The sequence below is a fragment of the Camelus ferus genome, chromosome 24, assembly GCF_009834535.1.
Source record: "Camelus ferus isolate YT-003-E chromosome 24, BCGSAC_Cfer_1.0, whole genome shotgun sequence".
NCBI classification, from domain to species: Eukaryota; Metazoa; Chordata; class Mammalia; order Artiodactyla; family Camelidae; genus Camelus; species Camelus ferus.
This window is the reverse complement of record NC_045719.1, coordinates 8078428-8105400: the sequence shown is the minus strand read 5'-3', so window position 1 is coordinate 8105400 and position 26973 is coordinate 8078428. Positions and strand designations below refer to the sequence as shown.

The 26973-nt window shown below is 36.7% G+C and overlaps 1 protein-coding gene across 15 annotated transcripts in view; it reads right to left on the bottom strand.

Moving 5' to 3' along the window:
- GREB1L (GREB1 like retinoic acid receptor coactivator) overlaps positions 1-26973 on the bottom strand; it is a 213066-nt gene that overhangs the window by 94958 nt on the left and 91135 nt on the right. For 12 of the 15 annotated variants that reach the window (XM_032467441.1, XM_032467427.1, XM_032467434.1 and 9 more), the window contains exons 2-3: positions 12234-12341; positions 147-345 (exon numbers count right to left, since the gene is read on the bottom strand). In XM_032467441.1, coding sequence (XP_032323332.1) covers positions 147-303 — 157 coding nt within the window. In that variant the 5' untranslated portion in view covers positions 304-345; positions 12234-12341. The remainder of the gene's footprint in view (positions 1-146; positions 346-12233; positions 12342-26973) is intronic. The other 3 variants (XM_032467429.1, XM_032467428.1, XM_032467431.1) reach the window with 3 other exon arrangements.

The window sequence follows — 26973 nt, the reverse complement described above, 5'->3', positions numbered from 1 at the left end:
AGAAAAATTCATAGTTCTGAAAGATAGCTGAGGACAGGGAGACTGGCGTTGGCTAACATTTAACCCATTTATTTCAGAGGTCCCCAAACTTGGAATTCCCATTTTTAAAAAAAGGAGCCTAGAATGTGTGGGATCGAGAAACTTACCTGCAGATGAGAAAGGATGGTGGTCAGGGTCCAAGTACAGCTGGGAAAAAATTGGCCGTGGGACCACACTACTACATCTGAGAGAGGCTTCTATGGAGTTGTGGAGGGCTTCCTCAAATCGAGCAGATTTCAGTTGCCCAGCATATGAATTCCCCATGGTCTACACCACCCCTCAAAGAAAGAGAAAGAAAGGAGAAAACTGATAGAATTAGAGGGCAATATGTCTGCAAAGCACACATATAGCTGATACAAACTCTATCCATATACCTTGCTAAGACTGTATGAACTTTACCTAAACTTAAGACAACTTATCAATTTATCTGTTATGTCACTTTTGCTTCTTGTCTTTACTGTCTAAACCCATTTCAAAAAGCCCCTTTAAGGGAGCTTGTATCTGGGAATCAAACCATAATAAATGCTTTAAGTCAAGGTTCTCCAACCAGTAAATCAAGACTGACCTGTCAGTCATGGAGCCCAAAGTGGCGACAGTGGGGCCACGCCTCCCCCTTAAACTGGTAGGCTACCATGACCCCACAGGGACACTATCGGTGGTTTCAGAGCAAATGTCAAATTATTTCTTTCTCTACTAAGATCTTACTGTCTTAGGGGGGAAAAGATTCTTCTCTGGAAAAACAAATGAAAGATGTGTGACAGTACATTTAATTGACAAATTTCTGAAAGCAAGATGTGAGCTTTATAAACTCAAAGAACTTGTTTGTGTATTATTAGTGTTTATTTGAAAAACATTTTGCTTAGTCTGAATCACAATCTTACTTGGTACCCTTTACGAAAGTATAGAACAGGAAATTTTGAAGCAGCCGTCCTTTACTATACTGGCTATACCAACGATTCTCAAAGTGTGTTCTGAGGTCCCCAAGGCCCTTTCTGGGGTCCATGATGTCAAGACTCTTCACAAACTATTACTAGGTATTTGCCTTTTTCATTCTTCTTCTCATATGTGTACAGTGGAACTTTCCAGAGGGTATATGATGTGTGATATTGCAACAGACTGAATCAGAAGCAGACAGACTACTCTTTTCGCTAACATTTTTTTGGGAAAATACAGTTATTTTCATAAAATGTTACATTGATATATAATGGATTTATTCTTAAATTATAAAATTAATAAATATTTTGAAATTTTCTTAGTTTTAATTTCTAATAAACATAATCCACATAGACAAAACTCAGTTCTTTTTAAGCATATAAAGGGATTATGAAGTGAAGACTCTGAGAACTGTTGAGCTGGACAGTCTACAAAGCACTTCTAAAAGTTATTTTATTTAACTCTCAGTATTCTGAAGTAGGTATGACCTCTTCCCATTTCACAGATGAAAAAACTAAGGCTTGAAGAAGCCAAATGACTTTCCTACTATCACCCAGCTGGTAAAGGTCAGAACTCAATATCCAAATGATAAATCCTGCACTCTTCAAGTTGGGTAAATCTCCTGCAATTTTGAGAATATCTTAGTTTCACTTATCCCATCAAGGAGAGGGGTAGGTATTAAATTTCATCTGTAACTCCAACTCTGATTGCCTTCCTGGAGAACTGATTGAGAGGACCCTGATCACGCATCGGGCTCAATATATAGCATAGCCCTCTATACATAGGCTTCTTACACAATTCCTGGTATCAGTGAATAGTATACAGAGATTACCATCAGAGTGTCTCAGTTTATCAAAGCTTTGCTAGAAATTCCCATGATTTGGAGGAAAAGCTGGAATCACATTTTGGCAACCTTTCTCACAGTAGATAATAAGAAACCAAATGCTATGGGTTTAAATTACTAGGTTCCTTTTCACAAGAAAAAAAACATTTTGTAAATATGTGAGGTGATAAATGTTAACTAAACAAATTGTAGTCATAATTTTGTAATATATAATAATATCAAACAACTATGCTGCACACCTAAAACGAATACAATGTTGTATATCAATTACATCTCAATAAAGCTGGAAAAAATTACAAAGTTCTTTCTTACAACGAGTACATATCCCAAAGTATATGTATGATACTCAATTCAAAGTTGTACGTGGAAGAAAATCAACAAAGCCCATCAAATGAAATTTTCCTGAAATACCAAGTTTTTGTCCAAGCTCATAAAATCCCACCAGTACAAACAACTATAAACATTTAATTTTTCTAAAGCTCAAAAGGCAATTTATTTTTCAACAGAACCACGCATGATCAAAACAGGGTGGGGATTGGAAGAGAAACATGCTGTGTCACTAGTTTATGCACCTAGGTCAAAATCCGATGGCCATTTCACCCTTCTTCTTCACTGAAGGGAGAAAAATGCCAGGGGCTAGCACCGTCAACCATGGGATTTCTTATCCGTGGAAAACAATGGAATAACTTCAAAGGTGGACCTTTAGCCTTTCTCCAGAGCACCAAATGCCTGGAAATCTTGCCTCTTCTTAATCTATTACCTGTTCAACAAGTTATCTTCCTTTCATCCTTGAAAACCTTGAAAACCTACATTCTCCAAGAGATCTTTTTAGTTGAATTAAAGAAGAGCCCAGTTATACAAGGAGGACTGCATAATCTGAGTCCCGTCAATGTAGACATAGTTTAAGGAGTAATACAACAGATACGTCAAATAAATATTGTGCTGATTGAAAATATTAAATCAACATTAAAAATGGGTGATCGAGTTTCACCATCACAGAAGATACACATAGTCCTACAGAAGCATAAACCTGAGCAATACTCAGATGAAGACAAAGGGATGTACTTAAGGAACAGCCTTGGGAGAGTAAAAAGAAGTGGCTGGCTATTCCAGATGAAAACATAACCGGGCATTTTTAAAGATAATGATAATGTGAAGAATTTCAAAACTGACCCCAGACTTCTTTAGTGCTGAGTGTGAAGTTTTTCCCTTGACAGTTAGATGCTACCCAAAGAAGGGCAGAGTTCAAAGGAAGAAGCCTTTTTAGTGCAATGTATTCTTAATGTCATATGCTGTAATATTTAGAGTCACTGACATTGTTGGCCTTATCCACCTAGACTACCAGCCTTCCTTTTCTCTGAATCTCAAAGAGCCCCCAGTGCCCAAGATGGCATAACATCCCACTGAAATCAATGTGAATAAATCTAACTGCAGGTCTGAAAATGGAGAAGTACTTTTTAGAATCAGTTGTTAAATGAAATACAACAAGGAAGCAGACTTGTGGTTTCCATACATACATACATATTTTATGTATCTGGCTGACATTAAGTTTGTGAGGTTGCATTATATTGCTTTTTCCATGCTTTCTTTCATTACTGTGAAACTACACAAGGGAAAACTATATTAAATGTTTTGTTATAGCACTACAGACTTCTGAGATGCTAACAGTCACCCCTGGGCTACTGAGGAAATCTCTAAGAAAAGGATGGCGCACAGTATGAGCTCTTTCTGCACCACTAATTAATTGCTCAGAATGCAAGTGGGATCCAATACAAACCACCGTGACATTTTGGTTTGGTGCCTTTCTGCTCTAGCCTTGCCCCTTCTCTACAGAAAGAAAGGCAAAAGAAAAAGGGCAGAGTAGAGCAGGCAGCTTCCATCACTAGTGGCTTTAGGAATCAGGGCTGCAGCAGTAAGGGAAAGGGTAGCTTGGCAAACAGGTGCCTGCGGACCCCTCCATGCCCTTCCTCAACTCTTCTCCTGTTGGAGGTGGAAAGGAGAAGCAATACACCTTGAGGGAGTGTTTTCACTCCCTTTTTGTCAGTGGCTACATGGTTAATAATTACTGTATTATTAATGCAGGAATGACTTTTACAGTAGTTATTAAGTACATAGGGGACAAGGAGAAAATTTTCCTGTAACTTAACTCCCCAAAGACTTTCTACAATTAAAGCACGAGATCAGATTTCTGAATATGTACAATACTCCGATTTTTCAAATGTTCAGCTATGCGTGAAGCACCTGTCACGACGGCAGGCATCTAGCAGGCGGTTGATATAACTGCTGTGGTCCTTATTACTACGACTGGTAGTGGTCTCAGTGGCGATGGTGGCAGCAACAGTTGTTGTCATTGTCAAGAAGTGTGAAAGAAAGCATTCTTCTTTGAACCATTATAAAAACAGCAACATGGGAAACTTACTATTACTGCTCTCACTTTTAGGAGAACCAAGGCCTGGAGAAGTTAAGGAACTTGCCCAAGGTCATACTTGCCCAATGGCCAAGACAGGGGTGCAAGCTAATCACTTTGTCTACAACACCAGCTGTCTTAGGCTATCTAATCACGGATGCCATCCGGTTCTTAAAACACCTACAGTGATGACCTAATTGGATAAATGGAGACTCTGTGAAGTATTACTAAATTGCCAAGGCAAGCCAGGCCCCCAAACAAACAAACAACAAACAATAAAAAACAAACAAACAAATAAGTAAGTAAGTAAATCAAGGAAGACGATTTGTTTTTTTGTTTGCTGATTTGTCCTTGTCTACATTTATCATGGCTGCAAGACAAGGCCGAAAAGGGCGTTTTAATACAGGATATGGGGCCAATATGCATAAAGCCAAGCGACAATTTGAAAAACTGAAACAAAATAAAACCACCACCTCTCCCCTCAATTAAAAAAAACCCCAAACCTCACTGTCAGTGTTAGATGAAAGGCAAAGATGAACCAAGTATAAACTCCTTCACAAAGAAGAAGTAGATTACCCCTGGGTAACTTTGGGGGATTGGTTCCAGGACTCCGGTGGATAACAAAATCCGCGGATGCTCGAGTCCCTTACATAAAAAGGCTAGTCCAGCCGGCCCTCCCAATGAGCGGGATTATTGAATCCATGGATGCAGAACCCCTGCGTATGGAGGCTGGCTGTGCACACACACAGGAGAGGAAGCACGGCCTGCCCCACTCCAAAGCAGAAGAGCAGTTAGCATCATTGTCCCTGCTTTGGGGAATTCTCTTGCCGACACTCTTTTTCTTCCCATTGCTTTCCACTTTAGAAGACGCAGTCACATTTCCTTAATTCATTACATGGCAAATCTAGAAATCAAAAACATTCTTATCAACCTCCTAAAATGTTAGGAATGTTTACATAACTCTTCCTGTTTTTCTCCAATCTTTCCCTTTTCTAAAAGAAGTTTAAATTTTCTTAGTAAAGACAAGAAAAGGTTTTCTAAAGGTCAAATGATAAAAAGAAATGAAACTGCGAGTGTTACCTTCCTTCTCACAGCAGTGTAAAAAGAAATGCTAGATTTCATTTATTGCCCAGGCTGCTGCTGTTAAAAAGTGAACACAATTTAATTGCAATTTCCCTTCTCATCCATGGCAGGACACTTCATTTAGGTAGGCAGAAGTCACAAGCAAAAGATTACAATGTTGGTAAAATGATACAGATTGACTAGAAATTTTATAAGTACGTTGTTTATCCTTGTAAAGAAAATATCAATGCAAGCAGGAAAAAAAGCCAGAAAGTACCTACAATAAACCAGTCATATTTATCTGTTGATGGTGGAATTGTTTTTGAATGATCTTCCTTTTCTCTTCTTACTGGCATCTTCTAATTTTTAAAGTAACGAACAACATTATAACACAATAAGCAAAAAGGAAAATATCATAGAGCAACTGGGCTAATCCCAACTCTCTGACTATCCCTGAACAAGTAGTCTTGAAAATAGACTTATTACTCACAAAGATGGTAAGAACAACTGGAATCTGCAAAGTCAACCCCCGCCCCCCCCCCCCCCCCACATACACAGTGCTGGTACTTTAGGAGCGCAGGAAAAATAAGATTCATTCCAGTGCTTACGCTGAGACTGTCCCATTAAGGGCTGATGTTTCTACTACTATCTTCTAGCTCAAGACTCCAAACTATTTTCCCCAAGTTATGTACACTTGTACTGACCCAACCATCTCTCTCAACAAGCTCTTCTTTTGACCAAGTATAAATATTTTCAAGGTACTGCACTTGGGCTATAAATAAAAGTTGACTTTTAATACCAACTATTTGGAGAAGATAAACATTCATTTTTTAAAGTATTTTTAAAAAGGTTTCATCACAGTTAGTGACTAGTAAGAACAAGGAAATCGCTGATTTAAAAAAAAAAGTCACGTATAGTTGGCCTTCCGTATCCACGGGTTTCTGCATCCAACCGCAAAATCAATCCTCAGATGGTTTAAATCTGAGGATGCACAACCTGGCAGATATGGAGGGCAAACTGTACTAGCCATTTTATATAAGGTACTTGAGCATCCACAGATTTTGGTATCCATGTGTGACAGGTCATGGAACCAATACCCCAGCGGATACTGAGCAACAACTACATACATAATGAGACTTGAACATCTTGTGCCAGAAAGCAAAGAAACCGTCACAGGCTAACGGGTTATGTCAAAAGACATAGGAATCAACATGAAGCGTTCCCATGGGCCAAAGATTAGAGAAACTGAACATAAAAGAGAATAAATGCAATGGGCTGAAACATATTCAAAATATAAAAACTCACAAATTAATTTTGCTATTCAAGGAGAAAAAGAGAACTCTTCTCGGGGAAAAAAAAAAAAAACCCGAAAACAAAGCATCTGATTGAACTCTGCTAAAGGGAAACAGAGCGAGTGAAGCATTTATCCTGCTCTTCCTGTCCTTCAAAGAAACCAAACAGTCCTGGTTATTGAGAGAGGTTTTGTTTTGTTTTGTTTTGTTTTTTTAATGAAGAATTCCAATTAATAAATATAAAAAGAAGGACAGAATTTTAAACTTACCACTTTGAAACCGTTAATGCAAAATTCATCTAGGCAGTGAGAATGAGTGAAACCATTAGATAAAACGTTGGTGGGGAGGGAGCGGGTCGTTACCTCCTAAACCACTGATCAAGTTTAGCATCACTGAAAGTGAGGCAGCGAGACACCGTGTACCTCCCCGTTGGAGACAATATGAAGCACACATGCTGCCTAGGATGTATTTCTGCCAAAACTCTAGAATTAGCTTCCATTTCTAGGATGGAGGGCCAGGTTAAATGAAAGCACAAGGCAACAAGCAGATTCAGAAAGAGGGACAGGTGGGCACAGCAACCGATCCAGTTTCTGCAAGGTGCCAAGGTCATCTAGCTTGTAAGCGAAGGAGCTGAAGTTAAAATTTAGACTCAAAAGTCCATGTTGTGTTTTTCCCAAGACTAAACCAAGCTATCTGAAATAGAAAAAATAGGTGAAGATGACACATTCTGTTTGTGTGTGTATGTAGTTGGTTTTGGTTTGAATTTTTTTTTAAGGCACAATTTATGTGTGCCAGGTACAGTGCTATAAATAGACAACTTGTTATAACTTGTCAGTTTTTTGTTACCTTTTTCTCTATAGATGTATAGTTAGATAGATAGATAGATAGATAGATAGATAGATGGATGTCACCCACTTTCCAGAGGTTAATCATCATCCACCCAGCCAGGCAGCATTTATAGAAATCCTACTGTTCAAGCGGTTAAGCACGTAAGTTCTGGAGTCACATGACCCACATGCACCCATTACCCTGAATGATACTGGGTAAGTTTCTTCATCTCTCATCTGTAAAATGGGGCAGCACAATCAATATCATAGGTTTTTGTGAGAATACATAAAACTTATACAATGTTTTTAGAATAGTACATAGAGCAAAACAAATGTGCAGAAAATGCTGGAAGTAATATGTAGGTTTTTTTTTTAAGCTTAGTGCTACACTGAGGACACTAAGAAAAATAAGATGTGCTTCCGTGTATGTGTTGGGCACTGCAGTAGATTTGGGTTCATTGTTCTAGAAACAGATGACCACCAATGTGAAAGTTCCAAAAGCTGGTATTTGGTAGTATATACAATTCATTTATTAAGAAATTTTACAATCATATAGACAAATCATTATTGTCCCGTATAGCTATCATATTCTTTGACTTCATATAAGAAAATTACTTATTATAGTCATTACTGCTGACACGCCCTTTCTCTGTTAAAAAATATTCACTGATGAGAGTGATAATATGTGACTCCGAGACTGAGAAGTCAAACATGGTTCCTGCAAGTTCTCAAAGAGTTTATAGTTCAAAATTTAAAACAAGCATATATTCACGGTTCTCTCTTTTGCACACTTTTTGCATTTTATTTATTCATTTTAATTGATATTTGTTGCTCTTAATTATAATTAGTTGGGTCTAGTATTTGTCTGACTCGTCCATTAAATTGTGATTGTTTAGGGGAAAATATTTTGTTTACAACTGGAGCTGAGTGGAAAAAAAAATACATTGGGCTTTTTTGTGTCTTATCCAATTATACATTAAATGGGTTTGAAGAGATATTATCTCTTTCCAAGCGCGTTCCAAAAAAAGCACAAAATTAACGCATTCAAGACAAAAGTAGTTCCTTTTTTCTTTTTTATTCCCCCTCCTTGCTACAAATCTTTAGAAAATGCAAGCAGATTAAAAGACAAAATTTCCAACCTCTTTTAATGGTTCTGTACTTTTAAATCTGGGTGACTCTTTTGACAGTTTCTGAAGTCAAAAGTATTTCAAGTACTAAAATAAATACCTAGCCCTAGTAACTTTATTCTAAAATGAACCATTTTTACCAACATACTTCTGGATACACAATATGTCTTAAATTGCTATAGAAATAATGACTGTAACATGCCAACTAATTTCATAATGATTTTACAAAAACAGTCATAATTCAAAGATAAAGGACAATGCTATTTTTCCTTTGTGACAAGAGGTTATGTGTTACTACTGGAAATTTTTACTTTCTTCCTTGAAATACCAGAAATTCTTCTGTAAAATAAACACATCTCGTCAAGACTCTCTGGAACTAGTATAATTACCAGAGGCAACCCCTGTGTTAGATCAAAGAAACAAAACAATAATAGGCAACGTGTGACCTCTACCATGTCACCAGGGACCAATTTTTCAACAGGGAGAAGAGTCAATAATCCAGAACAGAAAACATTAAATAACCAGAAATGCTTCCAAAGTGTGGCTTACCACATCCATCAAGGCTGCCACACTCAGAGAATTGAGTCTCTATGGTTTCCAAGAACAAACTTCTGGGGATTTATCAAAACAATCATTAAAATCTGCATAAAACACCAGAGGCAAAAACCAATTTCCCAAATGCAGGATAGAATTTCAAAAGCTACTACAATAATTCCCCAAATTTCATTGGATGCTTTACCAAGTGTAATGGAAAGAACACAGGTGATTAAACATTTTTCATATAACATTCACCTAGTTTCTCTTAGTTGTCTATCCTCATTTAATTTTTCCAAGAAGTTGTTTGGAAAGCAGGCTATGAACATTAACCAGATAAAACATAATTAGTAAGAACACATTAAAGACTTCTGCAGATTTTTTTGTTTTGTTTTGTTTTGGTAATACTGGGTCACTAAATCCAGAAACAGGGCTTTGATGTCCTTTGTAATGTATGTGGTTGACTAATAAGAATTATAAGGGTGCAAAGACAGGTAAAGAAATTCCTACTCACTGTAATTACAGTCAAAGAGAAATACGTTTAAAATCGACCTTTAAAAAGCACCACGAATAAAACTGTGCCTTGGAATCGGCAAAATCTGACTGTTTGCCTTAGCTGCTGCTGCTGTCTTCTCTCAAAATCAGATGTGAGTTAAGGACTGAACACACGGATCTGAATTATTTAATTTATAAACACCCATTCTGCTGGTAGTTCAGAGAGAAGTAAACGAGGGACTCAGCTTACAAGCAAAAGCACTGGAAATTCAGAGCAACTGTGAACATTCTGCTCTTATATGGATGTGTTGACTCCCGCTACCTTCATCTTTCCACTCTGTCATCTGCCCCTGTCTTTCCATCTTCTTATTAACATTGCTAATTGTATTTGTCAGTTTTGCCACAATTTCAATGCTACTTAACAGCTGTGGGTTTTCTCTAGGCAATTATCAGTCACTACCCTTAGGTTTCTAAATTAGTTGTTGAAAGGCACTTTAACCTTGAGAAAATAGATACAGAGCACACTGATCCGCTAAGCCTTACGTTTATGTACACGTGGCTTTAAACTGAGTAAGTATTTAAAAGGATTGAAAAAAATCACACAACTAATTCAGATTTATTGTAAATCATAAATTAGCAAGAAAATGCTTAACAAAGCGTATTTTATACTACTTATCATTTTATCTTTTCCCCTTTACATACTGCACTGCACACACTCTGTATCTGTGTACATGTTATATAGCGTGTAAACTGGAACATCAAAATACTGCCGGATTCCTCTACCTTTTACTACCTATCTGCCAGGTGGCAACACCTTTCGAAAGTATCCATGGTCATAAACTTGGTGGTATCTTGAAGTCAGGGGCTGTGTGGCAAAGAGAGTTCTCACCACATGCAGATTTCCCCCCTTTCCCTATTGCCTTTCAAAGAGAAAACTCTTTATCCTATTTGCTTTTCTTATTCTCTATTCTTGACTCTGACATTGATTTTCTTCTTACCACTACAAAATGTGCGAAAAACAGTCTGAGAAAAAGACACGGTTTAAGGTTATTCATCAACTGATACGCACTTCTATGAAAGGGAACCGACAACTAAATTAAAAAAAAAAAACTTCAGTAATCCAAAAATAAATGGCACACTTCCATTTATTCCCTTTTCATGTTAACGTAAATTTAAAGAACTTTTCAGAGTTAAGTTTTGGTGTTTTTAAAGGTTTATAATATCCAGTTTTGGGGTCAGCCAAAAAGCTTTTTAGAATAATTTTAAAATTAATGTAGGCTCATTCCTTACTTCTCCCCACGCTAATCTCTGCCACTTTCTCCTCCAAGGAAAAAAAAAGGTGATATTTCAATAGTGTAAAATTCTTCACTGAGAGACAAAGGTTAAAATGATAAATAGGTTGGAAGGCAAAGTACGCTACAAACCCTAACTGTTCTTTCAGACCTATATTGACTCTTATAGTCGTTGCCAACATTTGGTAAGGATTATCCTTCCATTAGACAAAAGCAAGCATTCCTGAGATAAATCAGGAGTTTTTGCCATGAGACTCATAAAACCTTTTCACAACACAGATTTTCAAGAGAATCCTTTAAGGTTTTAGGAGGCTGCTCCTTTTACTAAGTAACAAAATACACCCCATGGTGTCTCACTGACCCCACTCAGCTGTCCTTTGACCTCTTCAATTGTTGAAGCCTAACTCCAGGGCCCGCAGAATTTGCCTCCCATATCAAAAAGGCGAATGTTGCTTCCTCCTAGCACCTGGTGTAACAAAACGCAACAGTTCTCCCTCTCTCTGTCTCCTCTGCTGCCTCTCGGACCGTTTTCCAGATGTTCCAGGCCCAAATGTTAGGCCAATCCTAGGTTTCAGGAGCTGCGTGTTCACCACGAAGGAACAAACAGGGACTGGGCTGAAGTGGCAATGACCCTCTTGTTCTTTTTGGCCTCAAAAGGATACGATGGGTCATAAAAAAGGAAAAGATCTTTGGCCTCTCTTGGAAATGCGAGGCTATTTAAACATGTTGTAACTTCCAAAAGGAGGGAGCCAGTCTTGGGTTATGCCTTGACAGACAAGAGTTACCTAAACAGTATCCCTAAATTCTCAATTCTAAGCAAACTTTTTATTTTCTTTGACATAGTAGGGGAAAAGGGGGACAGTGTCACCTTTTTTCCTTTCTAAATTAAAAGGCTTCCAGAAATAGAAAAATGAAATTTTCATAAAGCTTTTAAAACATACATCTCAGAGTACTGTTATAGGTTAAAACCTTTAAATACATGCGGTCACTAGATACGGTTTTTCTACGGAGGCCAATAACCTAGATGTCTCTCTTTCAGACAACTTGAAAGACAAAACCACAATCCACAAAGAGGAATCAAGAACTGAATTCTTATTGTCTTAATTTAGATATGTAGGAAATATAACACAGGCTGTTGTAAGGAAAAAAAAACTTAAAGCTGAGAAAGTGTTTTGTCTTTTTGGGGTTTTTTTTGGTGGGGAGGATGGGGAGGGTAGAGGAGAGCTGGGAGGAGAGGAAATGGAAGGAGAGGAGCTCATAGAAATATCTGCTTCATCAGTTTAAGTGCCAAAGATAGCAGCTTTATTTAAATTCTAAATATATTCCAAAAACTTTGATCTTGAAAAATTTGGAAGGGGAGCATATTATAATTGTACAATACCTTGGTTTGTTTATTAACATTTTTGAATCACGTTCATGATTAAGCTGGGCTGTCAACACTTCAGGGAGCCTGTTGCCTAGATTTTACTTGTTTAAAGCTTTTTTGTACCTGCAAAAACATAAAAAGTAATATGTATGTAAAGACATGAGTTAATTTCCAAATGCATTATATTCTACAATATAGTAATTTAAATATTCACAATTCTACAAAAATTCGAATTAGAAATGGATTATCAAAGTCTTACACAGCTTTATATACGTCATAAATGGCAAATACAGACATTCCTGCCTCTTGGGTACTCCTCAAGTGATCACACCTCATTCTGTATACTCAAAAATAATTTCTGTTCTTAAGATTTCCCCCCACTAAATGTAAGTTGAATAAATCTGTTAAGTCTGCATTTTTGCTTAAAGCCCAGAGACTAGTTTCATTTTTAAGAATGAAATTAGAGGAAGGTAATTTCTTACCCTAAGGAGTTTGAGTTTTATAATCTCTAGTGCTTGACCAAAATTTATCTTCTCAAAGAACTATCAAAAACTTAAGACATAACTAATAAGGATTAAAATTATTTTTCTACTTTTTGAAACAAATGCTTTAATAATTTCCAGGGAAGAAAGCCTGAAAGAATAAAAAGCTACTATTTCCTACACTTTTGAGTAGCGTATCCCTCGGAGAAATTAAACTAAATAATTATATATAATTGGTTGAAAATTGCAATGGTCATATTATTCTCCTCATTAAGTAGATTATGGTCAATATGAACAATTGCACAGGAAAAATAGGAAATACAGTCATAAAGCATCAACTGAAATAAAAACTATTTGTCGCTGATTTTTATACGTAACTTAGAAGCGTTTCTATTTTGTTACCATGTCCATAAAGAACATAAAAGGATTTTCCTAAGAATGTACTGATTTCAAAATGCCTATTTATGGCACTAAAATATTTTAAGTAACATTAACATATATTTTCTTTAAAAAGTTTTCATTTTATTTTCGTTTTATGCCAACTTGAAAGAGGGGAAAGAGAGAAAAGAACTATTTTAGATTGTGAAATAAAAATATCTTACCTCTCCTACCGTCAGAAGAATGTCTTCAGGCAAAAGAACAATTAAAAATACAAGCCCCAGATTTTCAATCTCGTGCATTTTGCACTCACCCACTCACAAATAGACATCTTTTGGTAAGTCAGGAGTCTTGCTCCCTACACCCAAACCCACCATTACCCCATATGGTCAGCAAGGTCAAACTGCATTACTGCCAATGAAACTGTATGACTCCACAAGGACCTTAATGATTTTAAAAAAAGGTCAGTAATCCAATTCCAATAGCTTCAGAGTCTAAAATTGCTAATTTTTGGCCACGTGCTGCACACTTCACCTGCTAGTAATGACATTTTTGTATTTTCTTCTAATTACACTCAAAGCTAAGACCTTTGGCCCCGGGCCACGGACCCCTATTCAGGCTGCACACATTCTCTTAAACGACCTGATCCTTTGTTGTCACTCTTACTCTTTCATCTATTATTTACACCCATAGAGAAGGAAGATACTTCACCATTTGTATAGCTTAAAGCTTCTAATCATCTTGATTTCTTTGCCTTTCAACCTATGGTCTTTCTCATAGACGAATGCCAAAAAGTTTGACAAAATCATTTTTTTTTGACTACATACCAGCCCCTGCCTTACCCCTTTCTTACTCCCCGGTCAACCTCCTTCCTGTTCCTTCTCTTCCACAGGAGGGACTTTTGTATCATCTGGGATTCACAAATTTTGACTCTTACCAACAAAATGAATTTCTAAGTATAATACAAAATCTTCACCTTGTTCTCACAAATCGATATTTCTTTCATCAAAGAGCCTATTAAATTAAGTGGAAGTTTACTTAAAATAACTGAATATCTGCCCCCAGCCTCCCTAAGGCATGAGCATAGAATTTTCAGAATTTCCCTGCAAAATTGTCAAAGAAGTAAACAATAAGGATATCAGTTATGTGGTTAAAACTTTTCAAACATTTTCTTATCTACAGATGTTTAAATGCTTACAAGGAAAAAAAATAAGAAAAGAGGAAAGAAAGCAAGAAGAAAAAAATATATAAAGGACAAATTTTACAGATTAAAGAATTCCTAAATCTTTACCACATTTTAGAAGACTAAGTCTACAAACAACAAAATTCTTACATAAAACACTCCCTATCACTGTAATTTCCCGACACCTTTGCCACACCTTTTTTTTAAAATCATGTCCAAGCACATTTTGCAAATCCAAAGCACAGAATTGTTTACCATGATGCAGACGTCCCCTTCAGATCACGGTAGCCACCCCAAGACTCTGGTTTCCAAGATGTTTATAAAATGACATATGATCCATCTTTTGCTCTCTCTTCCTCTATTGCTCAGCTTACTCTTGATTTCTAACAGTATTTCCTTGTTGTCTGCCCTCTCTGCAGACCCTGAAACCCCTTGTCTTTTCTTGTCTTTTCTTATTTTCACCATTTGCTTCAACCAGCAGTTCACTGGAGACCCATCCATCTTGTAATGCCTAAAGTGACAGATGCTCTCAGGAACCACCACACTGCTGAGTGAACAAAAGATAACATCACCTCTAGGAACTCCAGAGAGAAATACAACTGCAGCCTTAAGACAGGGGCTGACTTGACAGACATTGGACCATAAACCTCTTCTAAGCGAAAAAGAAAACAATTGCCACACACACACAAAAATCTGACACAATCAAAGGCAGAAAAGAGTGATTATTTGTGGATTGCCTTTTCACTCTGCAGCTCACTTTTCCCCCCTCAACACTTTTATATTGGGGCAATTCACTGGCCAAGAGGCAAGAGAAGTTCTTGGAGAGAAAAAAAGCTTTCTCAAGTCTCTTCCTTCATTCAACAATATTCAAAGTGAAATTCATTCACATGTGTGTTTCAGTAAACCTAAGGCTTATGATACAGCATCCTCAAGCCTGACTCATCTTGTTTGCATAAAGCAGTAACTGGACTGAGACATGCTGGCTTGGTTCTACTGCTGTGAAAGACATATGCGTGCTTTGCAAATTAAAAACACATTAGAAATCAAAAAGCAACGTGTGACACAGTGTCAACAATATGTGTAGTTCATGAAGAAAGCTCACCGTTCATTCATCAGACAACTTCCAACTTGGGTTAAAGAGACGGTTAACAAGAGGATTCTGGGAAGGACTATAGCTCGCTCGCTCTCTCTCTTTTTTTTTTTTTAACAAAGGAAAGGTCATATTAACTTCTCCCAGCAACAAACTAATGACATAGAGGCTGTATGTGCAGGATGCCATCTAGTTTTTTGTTGTTGTTTTTACTTCTTAAAGCATCTTATTTAAAAAATCTTCAAGCAGCTATAGGCAAATTTTAACTCTAACATTTAAATTTAATTTTAAATGAACATTTAGATAAATACAGTGAAGGGATAATTTAGAAGCACAGAAAAACAAAAACTGATTTGGAGGACAAATAAGAACATTGTGTGATCAATGTCAATTATGGAGATTAACAACCCGCTTTTATAACAGATATCTAGCAACACAGAACTCTCCTGCGGCAAAAGACATTATCATTTTTAAACAGGGTAAATGATACAAATATCTTTTAAATCTGAAATAAAGAACCAAATGCTCAGGAAAAGTTTTGTCAACCTTATTTCTAAGATGAAATGTCAGCATTTACAATGACTTTTTTTAATACACATATTTTATTTTTTCTTTAAAATTTTTGCACCAAAAAACCCTTTAAGTTACAATGAGTTTTCTTTGGAGTCACTAATGATACCTCTCAGTCCTACGTGGCTAAAAAACCATAAGTTTTAAAGGATATTTTATCTCCTACATTTTAATTATTTGTGGGATAAAAGAAAAATTTTCAACTTGATAAATCAACATGTCTTTCTCTTAAACATTTTTATGTCTCCCTTATTTCCTCAAACACTTCAGTGTATCTATACAAATAAGTACAAATATTTCACAATCTCAGAATTTCCTGGTTTTTATTTTAATACTGGCAAAACATAATGGATGCAAAATAATTAAATGAATATATACAATTATATAACTCAATGGGGAAAAGATTAAGTAATTATAGACTGCTTATCAATATATAAAGGACTTGTTCTAATATGGACTTGATCTTTAACTAGACAACTTTGTTTAATACACACTGACCCTAAGTAATCCCCCGAAAACTCCTGATCCAAAAGCACCACATCGTTCAACACTCACAAACTTTGGCATTAATATCGAGAGAGATGTGACATTGAAATGACAGTTCCGTTGCAGAAACTCAAGAAAAGACCCAATTAGAAGACAGACTTTTAAACACAATAGGATCGATACTGCATGCAGGAAAAGTACACCCCTGTGGAAAGTTCTTATTGCCTGATTGATCAAAAACAAAACGAAACTTTTCTTTTTTCAGGGCCTCTTCCAGATCACAGTCAGTGCCAGAAATCTACACAGGAAAAAAATCCATCAAAATGAAACCCTAAAAAGGTTTACCCTTCACCATCCTATTTGCACTTCAAAACCCTGTAAGTCCTTCAGTTAAACCCCAGGGCTGAACCATTTCAATAATAAGAGAGGTGGCCAGCAGTGATTTATCTCCCATTTGGCCTCTGGACAGAGCTGTAATGTCTAGGAAGCTTCCCTTCCCTGACTCGAACCCTCCCCCCAAGTCTCAACCTTCATTTGTGCAGCTCTGGATCTGCAATACCTTACAAACCACTCATATGCCCCTTCCAATCAGATGCAAGAACAGTTTGTAACTCAAGATTTGAGTACATTTTCTTGGCAATTCTTTCAAAAAGGGGAATGCTGCTGAAGTAATCAGAGCACTGAAAATACCAGGTTAAATTTCAGGTTCTCTTTGTTGTAATAAGTTGAAAAAGAAAGAAACTTCCTTAACTTGAGCCTCCCTCTTCTCACACGTGTTGACTGTTGTCAGGACTTCTTAAACGTTTTCCAATTTATACCTTGATATCCTTTACATTTGGGGCTACATCAGCCAACTTCCTCCTGTGGTGTTTATCTAAATTAAAATCCTTGCATTGTAAAATATCTTAACAAACTCAAAAAAGTGGAGACTTCACAGGTCACAGACTCCTGGGTCAAAAAGACCTGAAAAACCGATAACAGACCCTTATGACTCAACTGATTTATCCTACCCTTGTTATCAAATATGTACTATAACTGGCATCACACACATACAATTTTCCTCTAGTAAAATAAACACCAAACAATGTCAACAGTTACTTAAATTGAATTATAGGTCCCAGAAGTTATGTGAAACAGTGAAGTTACTCCTTAAAAACGGAGACTATTTTATCACTAGGCATGAGTTCTCTATGTCAAAATTATGTCCATATGCTTCCCAGTGTACAAAGAGGATGTAAAATGTAGGTACCCTTTTCCCTACCTATTGTTTTCTGTTTTCATTTAAATGAGGAGTTTTTTTTTTTCTAATTGGTCCTGGTAAGTTCCACCTGAGTGCCACATTAACAGCTTGGACTAAATGACTCCACTATAGTGATTCCAGGTTTACAAGAAGAAAACATTCAAGCTATTTCATCAGCTTAGAGACTCCACAGGCAAATATAAATAATTTTCATTTAAACCTAATATCGGTTAAGAGAAGTTTAAAGGAATAAAATTAAATATATGACTGACAGTTAAAAATACAAGAAATACAAATTTTTGTTAATTAAAATAATTATTTATGTTTTTTGAGATATTTATAAATAAAGATTATATTTCTTCCATTAAACGTGCACAACTCTCCTTACACTTCTTTAGCAAATATTTTTCACTTTCAGAGCTCCAAATACCAGAAATTCTAAAAAACAACTCTCACAGCAAATGACTTTATTGCATGCTACCAGGTCAGTGAATTTCAGATTTATATTTGAGACAACACAAAGATGCCAACTGCATAAATAAACCAAGTAAAAGAGACAACTGGGAAAACCTAAGGGACATAAATTTTTAATATCACTGAAACAAACTTTGGCACTAATAACAATATTCAGGAAAACAAATTTCTTAACCTACCACATGACATTAAAAAAAAAAAAAAGCTTTCCTCAGAGAGTCAACAAGAGAAATTGATCCACTATAGAGGAAATATTCAATCTTCATTAAATATTTATTCAGTGCAATAGGTTGTTAGGTCTATTTAGCCCTCAAAGAAGAAATAGTTCCTGTCTGGTAGGAATCAGGTCTTGGGAGAATTGAATGGAGATGAGCGGCAGTTCTTCAAGTCATGACACCATATTTCAAAATGACAATGCTAAAAATGGAAGATGGGCTGCAAACTGCCTGCTACTACTTTGAAATCTGATACAAAGGAAGCGATACTTAAGGAAGTATTAACTTTAACCAGGTTTGACTGGGTAAGCAACTTGATTTCCTATTAATGTAGCACAATAAAATTTGGATGTTCAAGATCTACAGTTCCCAACCCTCTCACCATGTAACCACAGACAACTCACCTGTCTTCTCTGGGCCTGTTTCCTTACCCATGAAATGAGGGATAAAAGTAATACATTTCCATACTGAAGACACTATGGTGTAATGGGGGAAGGGAAAAGATCTCATTCACAATAGCAACAACAAAAACAACGGCCAGGCAACCCTTTAGTGACAGACATGGGATAACATCATTTTTTAAGCTGCAAAGTTTATTGAGGTGATTTAAGTGAAAATTTACACACACAGAAACATGCTAAGTTTCTTAAAGAGAAGCGTAATTGTTGTAAAACTGTTTCTCAAATAAAATAATAAACTTCACACAATTCTAATCAAAATAACAATAGAATTTGGGGGGAATATTATAGAAACATCCATAAATTCATAAGAAAGATTATCAAAAAGATACGAAAAAACTTTTTTGAAAAAGGTTGTAAGGGGAGATGAGTCAAAATAAAATGTTAAATCATATTAAGAAGAAACAGCTTTTGGCCACTAAATCCGTGCCACTAAATCCAGTGCACATTTTTTCCATTCTCATCTAACATACCCTCTCAGTAGATTTCTTGAAACTTCCTTTCCTTCTGCTGGATTTCATCTCACAGCTTTCCGACTTTCCTCCTTCCCTATACTGCTTCTCAGTTTCCTTTGCGCTCCCATACGTAATACACTAGCCAGCAAAGAAATGTTGGTGTTCCACTCGGTTTCATCTGTGGGAGCCACCTTCCAAGATGGCCCCAATGATTCTTGCCTCCTGTGTAATCCCCTCCCACATCGAATCAGGGCTGACTTACATGATCAATAAAATATGCAACAAGTGACACTATGTGATTTCCAAGGTCATGAAAGATATTGCAGTTTCTGCCTTGACTTCTTGGATCACTTGCTCTAAGAGAAGGCAACCACCATGTTGTAAGGACATCCAAGCAGCTCTGTGGAGAGGCCCTTGTGGATGGAAACGGAGCCCTCCTGCCAACAGCCAGGACCAATTTCCCTACTTGTCCTCCTTGCCTCCTCTCTGGCACCCTCCAATCACTTCTCTGCATTACAGTGCAAATAGAATCATGTCAACTCTGCTAAAGACCTTCAAAGTGTTCCATTGCTCCGAGGATAAAAATCAATATTGTAAATATCCCTGCCTATCTCTCAGCCTTATCTTGCACTGTTCTCTTCCTAAGCTGCTGTGCTCCAGCAACACTGACCAACCTTCACACACTTATGTTCCCTCTGCCTGTAATTCTACCCATCCTATTTTTCACTTTTGCCTGGTTAAATTTCCTCATCCTTTAGAAACCAACCCAAGCACTGCTTCCGGATCTTGTTAGCCCTTTGCTAAAAGCCCTCATAGAAACTCATTCATCTCCTTCTTAACTTTTAATTCACTTTTGAGCTATATAGTTTGTACGATGAGTTAATGAATGCTTGTCTTTCTTCCTAACTTCTAAGCTACATTGAAGGTAGGAATTACGTTTTTCTAGTTTTGCCTATTATTGAAATTACAACACTTATTGTGGTGCCCCCTACATAGTAGGCACTCAAAAATATTGTGTTAATAATTTAATAATTTAAAACTTAGGGTTGGCACAAGAATGAGAGGCTCATTTGTGACAATCCAAAAAGACTGTATTATCTGTAAGAATTATTATGTGATAATTGAGGTATCATAAAACAATAAAGGGAAGGAGAAATTATTCATTTAATGACACTGAAATAATGATCAACAACTTAAAAGGTAACAGCTAATAATCAACTTAGATTAGACACTTAAATTCCAGGGAGGAAAAAGTTTAAACTTAAATATCTATACCTGTCCACCCACAGCAAGCCATATAAAAACTAAGATGAAATAGAGCTAAATATTTTTCACACTGATCTTTATCATCCACCAACATTTATTATGGTATCATGGTGAGAATTTAGCTTTCTCAGCCTGGGAATCACAAAGGATGAGACTGACAGGTTTGACTAGTGAAAATATAAAACTTATGTACATTTAACAACTAAAACAAATGAAAAGAAAAAATTTTATAGCTAATGAAAAGAGTTACTGTCTATTATGTATATAATAAAGCAACACATTAACACCCCTGCCCCAGGGCACAACCTAGTATTCACCATGGGGAAAGAGTTAAGCACATCATAGTCACAGCAACCACCACTACCTACTGTGTACCTCGGACATCGTCTCATGTAATTTCACAAATTCATCCATAAATGGAATTCTATAAAGCTATAAGAAGTATATTTTTGACATAGAAATATATTCATAATATGAAATGGAAAATAGAAACTAATATGTTCCCATTTCTATAAGAAAAAAATACATAAGGAACGTATTAAGGTAAAGAGCTACAGATATAAATGCAAGCTATGTGATGTAAATTTTATATAAATGTGTATAAAATATAAATAATGGGTGATGTGATTGTGGGATGTACTTTTTTCTTTATGCTTATCTTTATTTTCAAATTTTCTACAAGTAGTTATTTTAAATGTACACTGTGAACTTAATTAAGCCCTACATCCTTTTATTACCATCATCATCATTATTACTATCCTTATTGACATTGAACATTTGGTAGTTGCAAAATATTGACTTATTTGACAATAGTACCTTTTCACATTATAGGCTTATTACAGGTAAACAGTGATGAATACAGTTTTGTGAATGTGGACATAGCAAAGACTAAATAAATACAACTTGCTGTTAATACCCCTTCAGATATCATTTTTACTATCATAAGCCAGTGAACTTGCTAAATTTATTTATAATAGCTTGCTTACATGGAGCTTTGAAAACATTTTCCATGATGACATAGGAAGTAGTCCTTTCATAAGAAGATCACTTATGCACTTTCCTTGTAGAAATGGGAACATATTATTTTCTAATTTCCATTTCATATTATGAATATATTTCTATGTCAAAAATATACTTCTTATAGCTTTGTAGAATTCCATTTATGGATGGATTTGTGAGTTTCTAAAACTTTCACTAATTATCTTTTTGTGCCTATTCAAATTTCTCTGCCATCATTCTGAAGTATGAAATACTTGTTCCTATCAATTTGACTTTATTGCTGTTCCCCACAAAGAACCCCATATCCATCTCTGTGCCTTTGTTCAAGTTGTCAATCCCATTCCTTCACTTAACTTTTCAAAGTCAGCCCTAATCTTTCTCTTACTTTGCACATTTATCTTTCCCATTGTAATCCCACATCACCTAGCACAGCTCTGCCATACAGCTGGCACTTAAGAATTATATCTGAAATATTTTTGAATTAAAATCTGCTACCTATATTGAATCAGTATGAAAATTGTGCCTCTGTAGGTGGTTAAAACAGAATATTTCTGTTTTTCAGGATTTAAAAATATTCCTTCTAATTTTTTTTGAGTAGTAAGTATATTTGCCTGATTAAAAATCTAGCAGTGGAAAACAGAATGTAGTAAAAAAAAAAAGTGTCTCTTCAATCCTTGTCCCACAGTCCCCTCTCACAGGAAACCATTTTTATTAGGTTTTTTAAAAAGTTACTTTAGATTTTTAAATGCACATATAAATAAAGACAAATCAAACACATTCGTATTTTAAACCTTGCTTTTTTAAGTTAAAAAAAATTTTGGTAAGCTTTCTATATAAACACATAATGATCTTTCTCATTCTTTTTTGCAGCTTCAGAGAACTTCCTGGCATGCATATACCATAATTTTTTAAAAATTAGTCCCTTAATGATAGATGTTTAGTTTCCAATCTTTGTTATTATTACTAAAGTTATTGTAATAATCAACCTCACACTAATCCAACACTTGTTGAGTAAAATTCCTACAAGTGAAATTGCTGGGACAAAAGATATATGCAGTTTTAATTTTGTTAAATGTTGCCAAAATGCCTTGGTTTGGTTTTGTTTTGTTCTTAGCAGACACAAAACAGTCTTCATTTCTTCCGCACGTTAGAAACATTTTCAATTATAGTTCAGTGTCCCTAAGCTCTGTATCGAGTATTAAAATGCCAACAGCACAGAAATGCTGGGTTGGAGGGAATCCCTGATAATGAGGCACTAAGTGATGGTTGAACTAAGGGTTGAACCAGCTTACACTCCTACGAGCAACTTATGTTTCCCCTCACCTTCAATGGTGTAGAATACTACCTATTTTTGGATCTTTGGCAATCTTAAAGATGAAAAATGATATCTATAAGATCGTAGTTTTAATTTGCACTTCTCTTATTATGAATGAAAATGAGTATCTTTTCAAGTGTTTAAAAGTCCTTGAGTTTTCTTCTCTGCAATGTCCAGTCTTTATCCATTTTTCTATTTGTTTGTTGGCTTTATTCCTGATTTGTAGGAGCTCTTTATATATTAAGGAATTTTGTCCTTTATGTTTAAATGAGTTGCAACATTTCCTCCCAGTTTGCCATTTTGCCTTTCGACTTTGCTTAGGATATTTGTTGCTCTTTTATCATGCAGATAGTTTTACTTTTACATCATTAAATTCATCTATTTTTAAACTGTTAAGCAGTTGCATGGAAACACAGAACTCACTTTACATTAAATAATCTACATTAGCCAGTGTTGTATTTCCTAGAGGCAGTAAGAAAGCAAAGCAGTGGAATAGAGGTGGAAGGAGGTAAAGGAAAAATTATATATCTAAATAAACAGAACCTCTAAAGATGTTATTTTTCCATTTCAAAATGAAATTCTTAAGATCTTTCAGTTTATCGATCATTTTGTGAGGGGAACAAAATAGATATTTCCACCTCACCCACTCTCTCCTACTCTTGCAAACGGGCAAAGCACACACACACACACACACACACACACACACACACACACACCCTGTACACACACACACCCTGCACACACACAGACAGAGCAAAAACAGAAGAGAAGTGGAATGGACAAGGTGGTTTGAAGTAGACAGCAGGTGCGTAGAATGAAATTTTTGATTTGGTAGCTTCTAATCCTAGAAGAAAGAGTAGGAACATCTTTTTCTACACCAAGTAGTACAATGCCAAGAGCACAGAGAAGCTGGGTTGGAGGGAACTCCTGAGAATGAGGCACTAAATGACACATTCCTTTTCTAGATTCTGGACTTTAAATTCATGTAAAGGCTGCTGTAAAGGGAACAGGACTCCAGGAAGAAGTGTCAGTTGTGCTTTCTTTCCCCCCTAGTATAGATGTTTATGGATTTTCTCCCTTCACATCCCACTCCCAAGCCTCCCTCCGCTTTCTTTAAATGCTCTGCCTTTCTTTACTCCATAGTTGAAAAACATGGGTCCAATCTGTCATTTATTATTGTCTTTGCTGGTGACTCTTACATCTAAATCATTGGCCTTTAGGACATAAGTCAACAGACTTTTTCTTTTCTGAGCTGCTGCTCTCCCCTTAACCTCAGTATGTCTATTCAATTTTGTCCAAAATTAATGTCTGAAACAAAACTCATTAAAGCAAAAGCTATTTCTATTTTTCAATTTCATTATTTTCATTTATTCACCTAGAAAGTACTGTGAACTGTGCTCGAAAGGATGATAAAGACAGTCCCTAATCTCAAAGAGATCTCAATTTAAAGGTGAAGACAGATCTGTAAACGTGTCAATGTTCACTAGTAGTAGGAACAGAGTTCTATAAAAGCACAGAGAATGTGGCAATTCTATCTGGAGAAATGAAGAAAATATCAGAGAAGAGGTGACATTTTGGTGTCTCTAAAGGATAAAGTAGGAATTCACCAAATGGAATTGGAGGATCTCAAAGGGCAACAGAACAGAATGTCAAAGGCATGGTGTATTTTAGAAATACTGAAAGTTCATTGTTGGGGGGCACTGAATGGCAAGAGAAGAGAATTAAAAAGTAGATTGGGACCAGTCTGTAAGGGACTTTATATGGCAAGGTAGGGATTTGAATTTAATCCTAGGAGCAGGAAAAGGCCAATGGAAGTTTTCAAAAAAGGAATTAACACAATCTGATTTTTTTTTTTTAATAGAAGATAACTCTGGTGGTAGTGTGAAAGTTGGATTGGAGACAATGAATTTTGGATTAGAGACCAGAGAGTCTGGGAAGGGGTTATGGGGATTGCATACATCAGGGCAGAAGGACAGAGAAGAGGAGCCCTTTCAGAAGGCAGTTAGAAATTTGGGACTTGAGCTCAGGAGTTGGGGACTGAACAGACAGACCCTGGAGACAACAGCTGCCACACAGATAGCTAGTAACGGTCCCAGTGAAATCTCCTAGGGGTGGCCTCTGTAGAGAAAGCATGTGGAGTAAGAGTCAAGCCTGAGAATCACTGTCATTTGAGAGTCAAGCAAAGGAAGAGGAAAACCCAGCAACGCAGATGGAGAAGGAACAGTAGGAAGGAAACCAGGAAACAACAGGGTTGTGAAAGCCAAGGGACGAGAAGTTTTGGAGAAATGAGAAGTGGTCAACAGTTTCAACAGGTACAAGCGGTCATATAGGATCAAGAATGAAAATGTGCTATGGCACATAGAAATTACTCTTTGAAGAAGTGCAGTGAGCTAGGATGGAAGTAAGTTGGCACTAGGATGGTGGTAAGTTGGCGCTAGGATGGTGGTAAGTTGGCGCTAGGATGGTGGTAATTTGGCGCTAGGATGGAGGTAAGTTGGTGGCTGTCAGTAGCTATGGAAAAGGTAAAACGGCAGGGAAGACAGAGTAATTAGGAGGAGGCATGCTTGTAGGAGAAAAGTGAGGCTCTTCCCTCAAAGGAAAGGGAGAGGTGATGGTATAGAAGAGAGATGATTAATGGAATTAGGTTCTAGAGGACAAAGAGAGGGAGAGAGGAACGGGAATGAAGACACACACATATGGCAGAACCACAAGGCGGGAGCTTGGGCCCCTGACGGGAGCAGAGATGCTTTGTCAGCCTTAGACGATTACCTCCAAACTTGGTTTATGTGGGAAAGAAAGAAACTTCTAACTTGCTATTTAGTGTTTCCTGTCATCTGCAGACAAATGTAATCCTGATACAGGAGAGAAGGGTGTTGAAAAAATAAGCAAGCACCTCTCAAAAGCATGAAATAGCACAGTGTATTCAGAAGACAAGACCAATTCTGGCATGACTAGACTACCAGGTGGGAGGGGTCGAAAAAGAAGCCATGTTTTTAATCACTTGACTATGTTATCTTTCATGCAGTTACATACAATGTATTCAAGGAGTAGAGACTGGATCCTCTAGATTAAAAAAAAAAAAAAAAGACACACAAAAGGGTGTTAAGCAAAGGAATGACATCTTCCACATTTCAACTCTGAATAGATTCCTCTAGTCGTAGGCTGGAAGAGGATCATGTGGAGGGGAAACAGGATGTAGTGAGAGTGTTTAGAAACTTCTACTATAGTCCTGGTGAGATCATGATGCCTGCACAGGTGCAGTTATGGTAGGGTTATAGAGAATGGATAGACCTGAGAAATATTTAGGACTTAAATTATTAGGAATTGGTGACTAATGACATGAGCAAGAAATTCAGGATGAAGCCTGGGTTTCTACCCTGTGTTGCTTTTCTCAATTGTCTCTGTCGGTACTTCAATTCAGGCATGCCACTACCTCATGTATTCACTTAATAAAATTTATTGAGTGCCTTCTCTGAGTCACGTGCTGCAGATACAACAGTAACAAACTAGAAGTGACCTTTGTCCTCATAGTTAGGGATGCCAGTGCTGAAAGCTTCATATTTGATACCTCATTTCATCCTCAGAACACTCTCAGATGTTAGTATTATGATTGTCCCCATTTCTCAGGTGCGGTAACCCAGTCTTAGAAAGTTTAATAATTTGCTTAATGTCACATGGCTGGTTGATAAGTGGTGGTGCCAGGAATCACACACAGATTCATCTTCCTTCAACCATGTATTTAATCACTTGACTATGTTATCTCTCATGCAATTGCATACAGTGTATTAAACAGCCTGACAAGCAGTACAGTGGTTTGGATTATTGCAGCCTCCTACCTGGACACTCTTTCTGCACTTGGCATGCTGCAGTCAAAAGTTAGTTTTTCTAAAATGAAAACTGGGGAGAATGGTGGTGTCTTCTCTGATTAAGGGCCCTCTGAGGAGGAAGATGAGGTTTTCAATGGAAAGTGATACATTCAGGTCCTAGATATACTGACTCTGAGATAGCTATGAAACATCCAAATGGAGATATCCAGCAGTAATTTGACAGATGAATCTGAAATTTAGGGGCAAGCAGGGTTGGAGATAAAGCACTTGGTATCACTAGTTCTCAGAGGTCGGCTGAAGTCAAGGCAATTACCGGG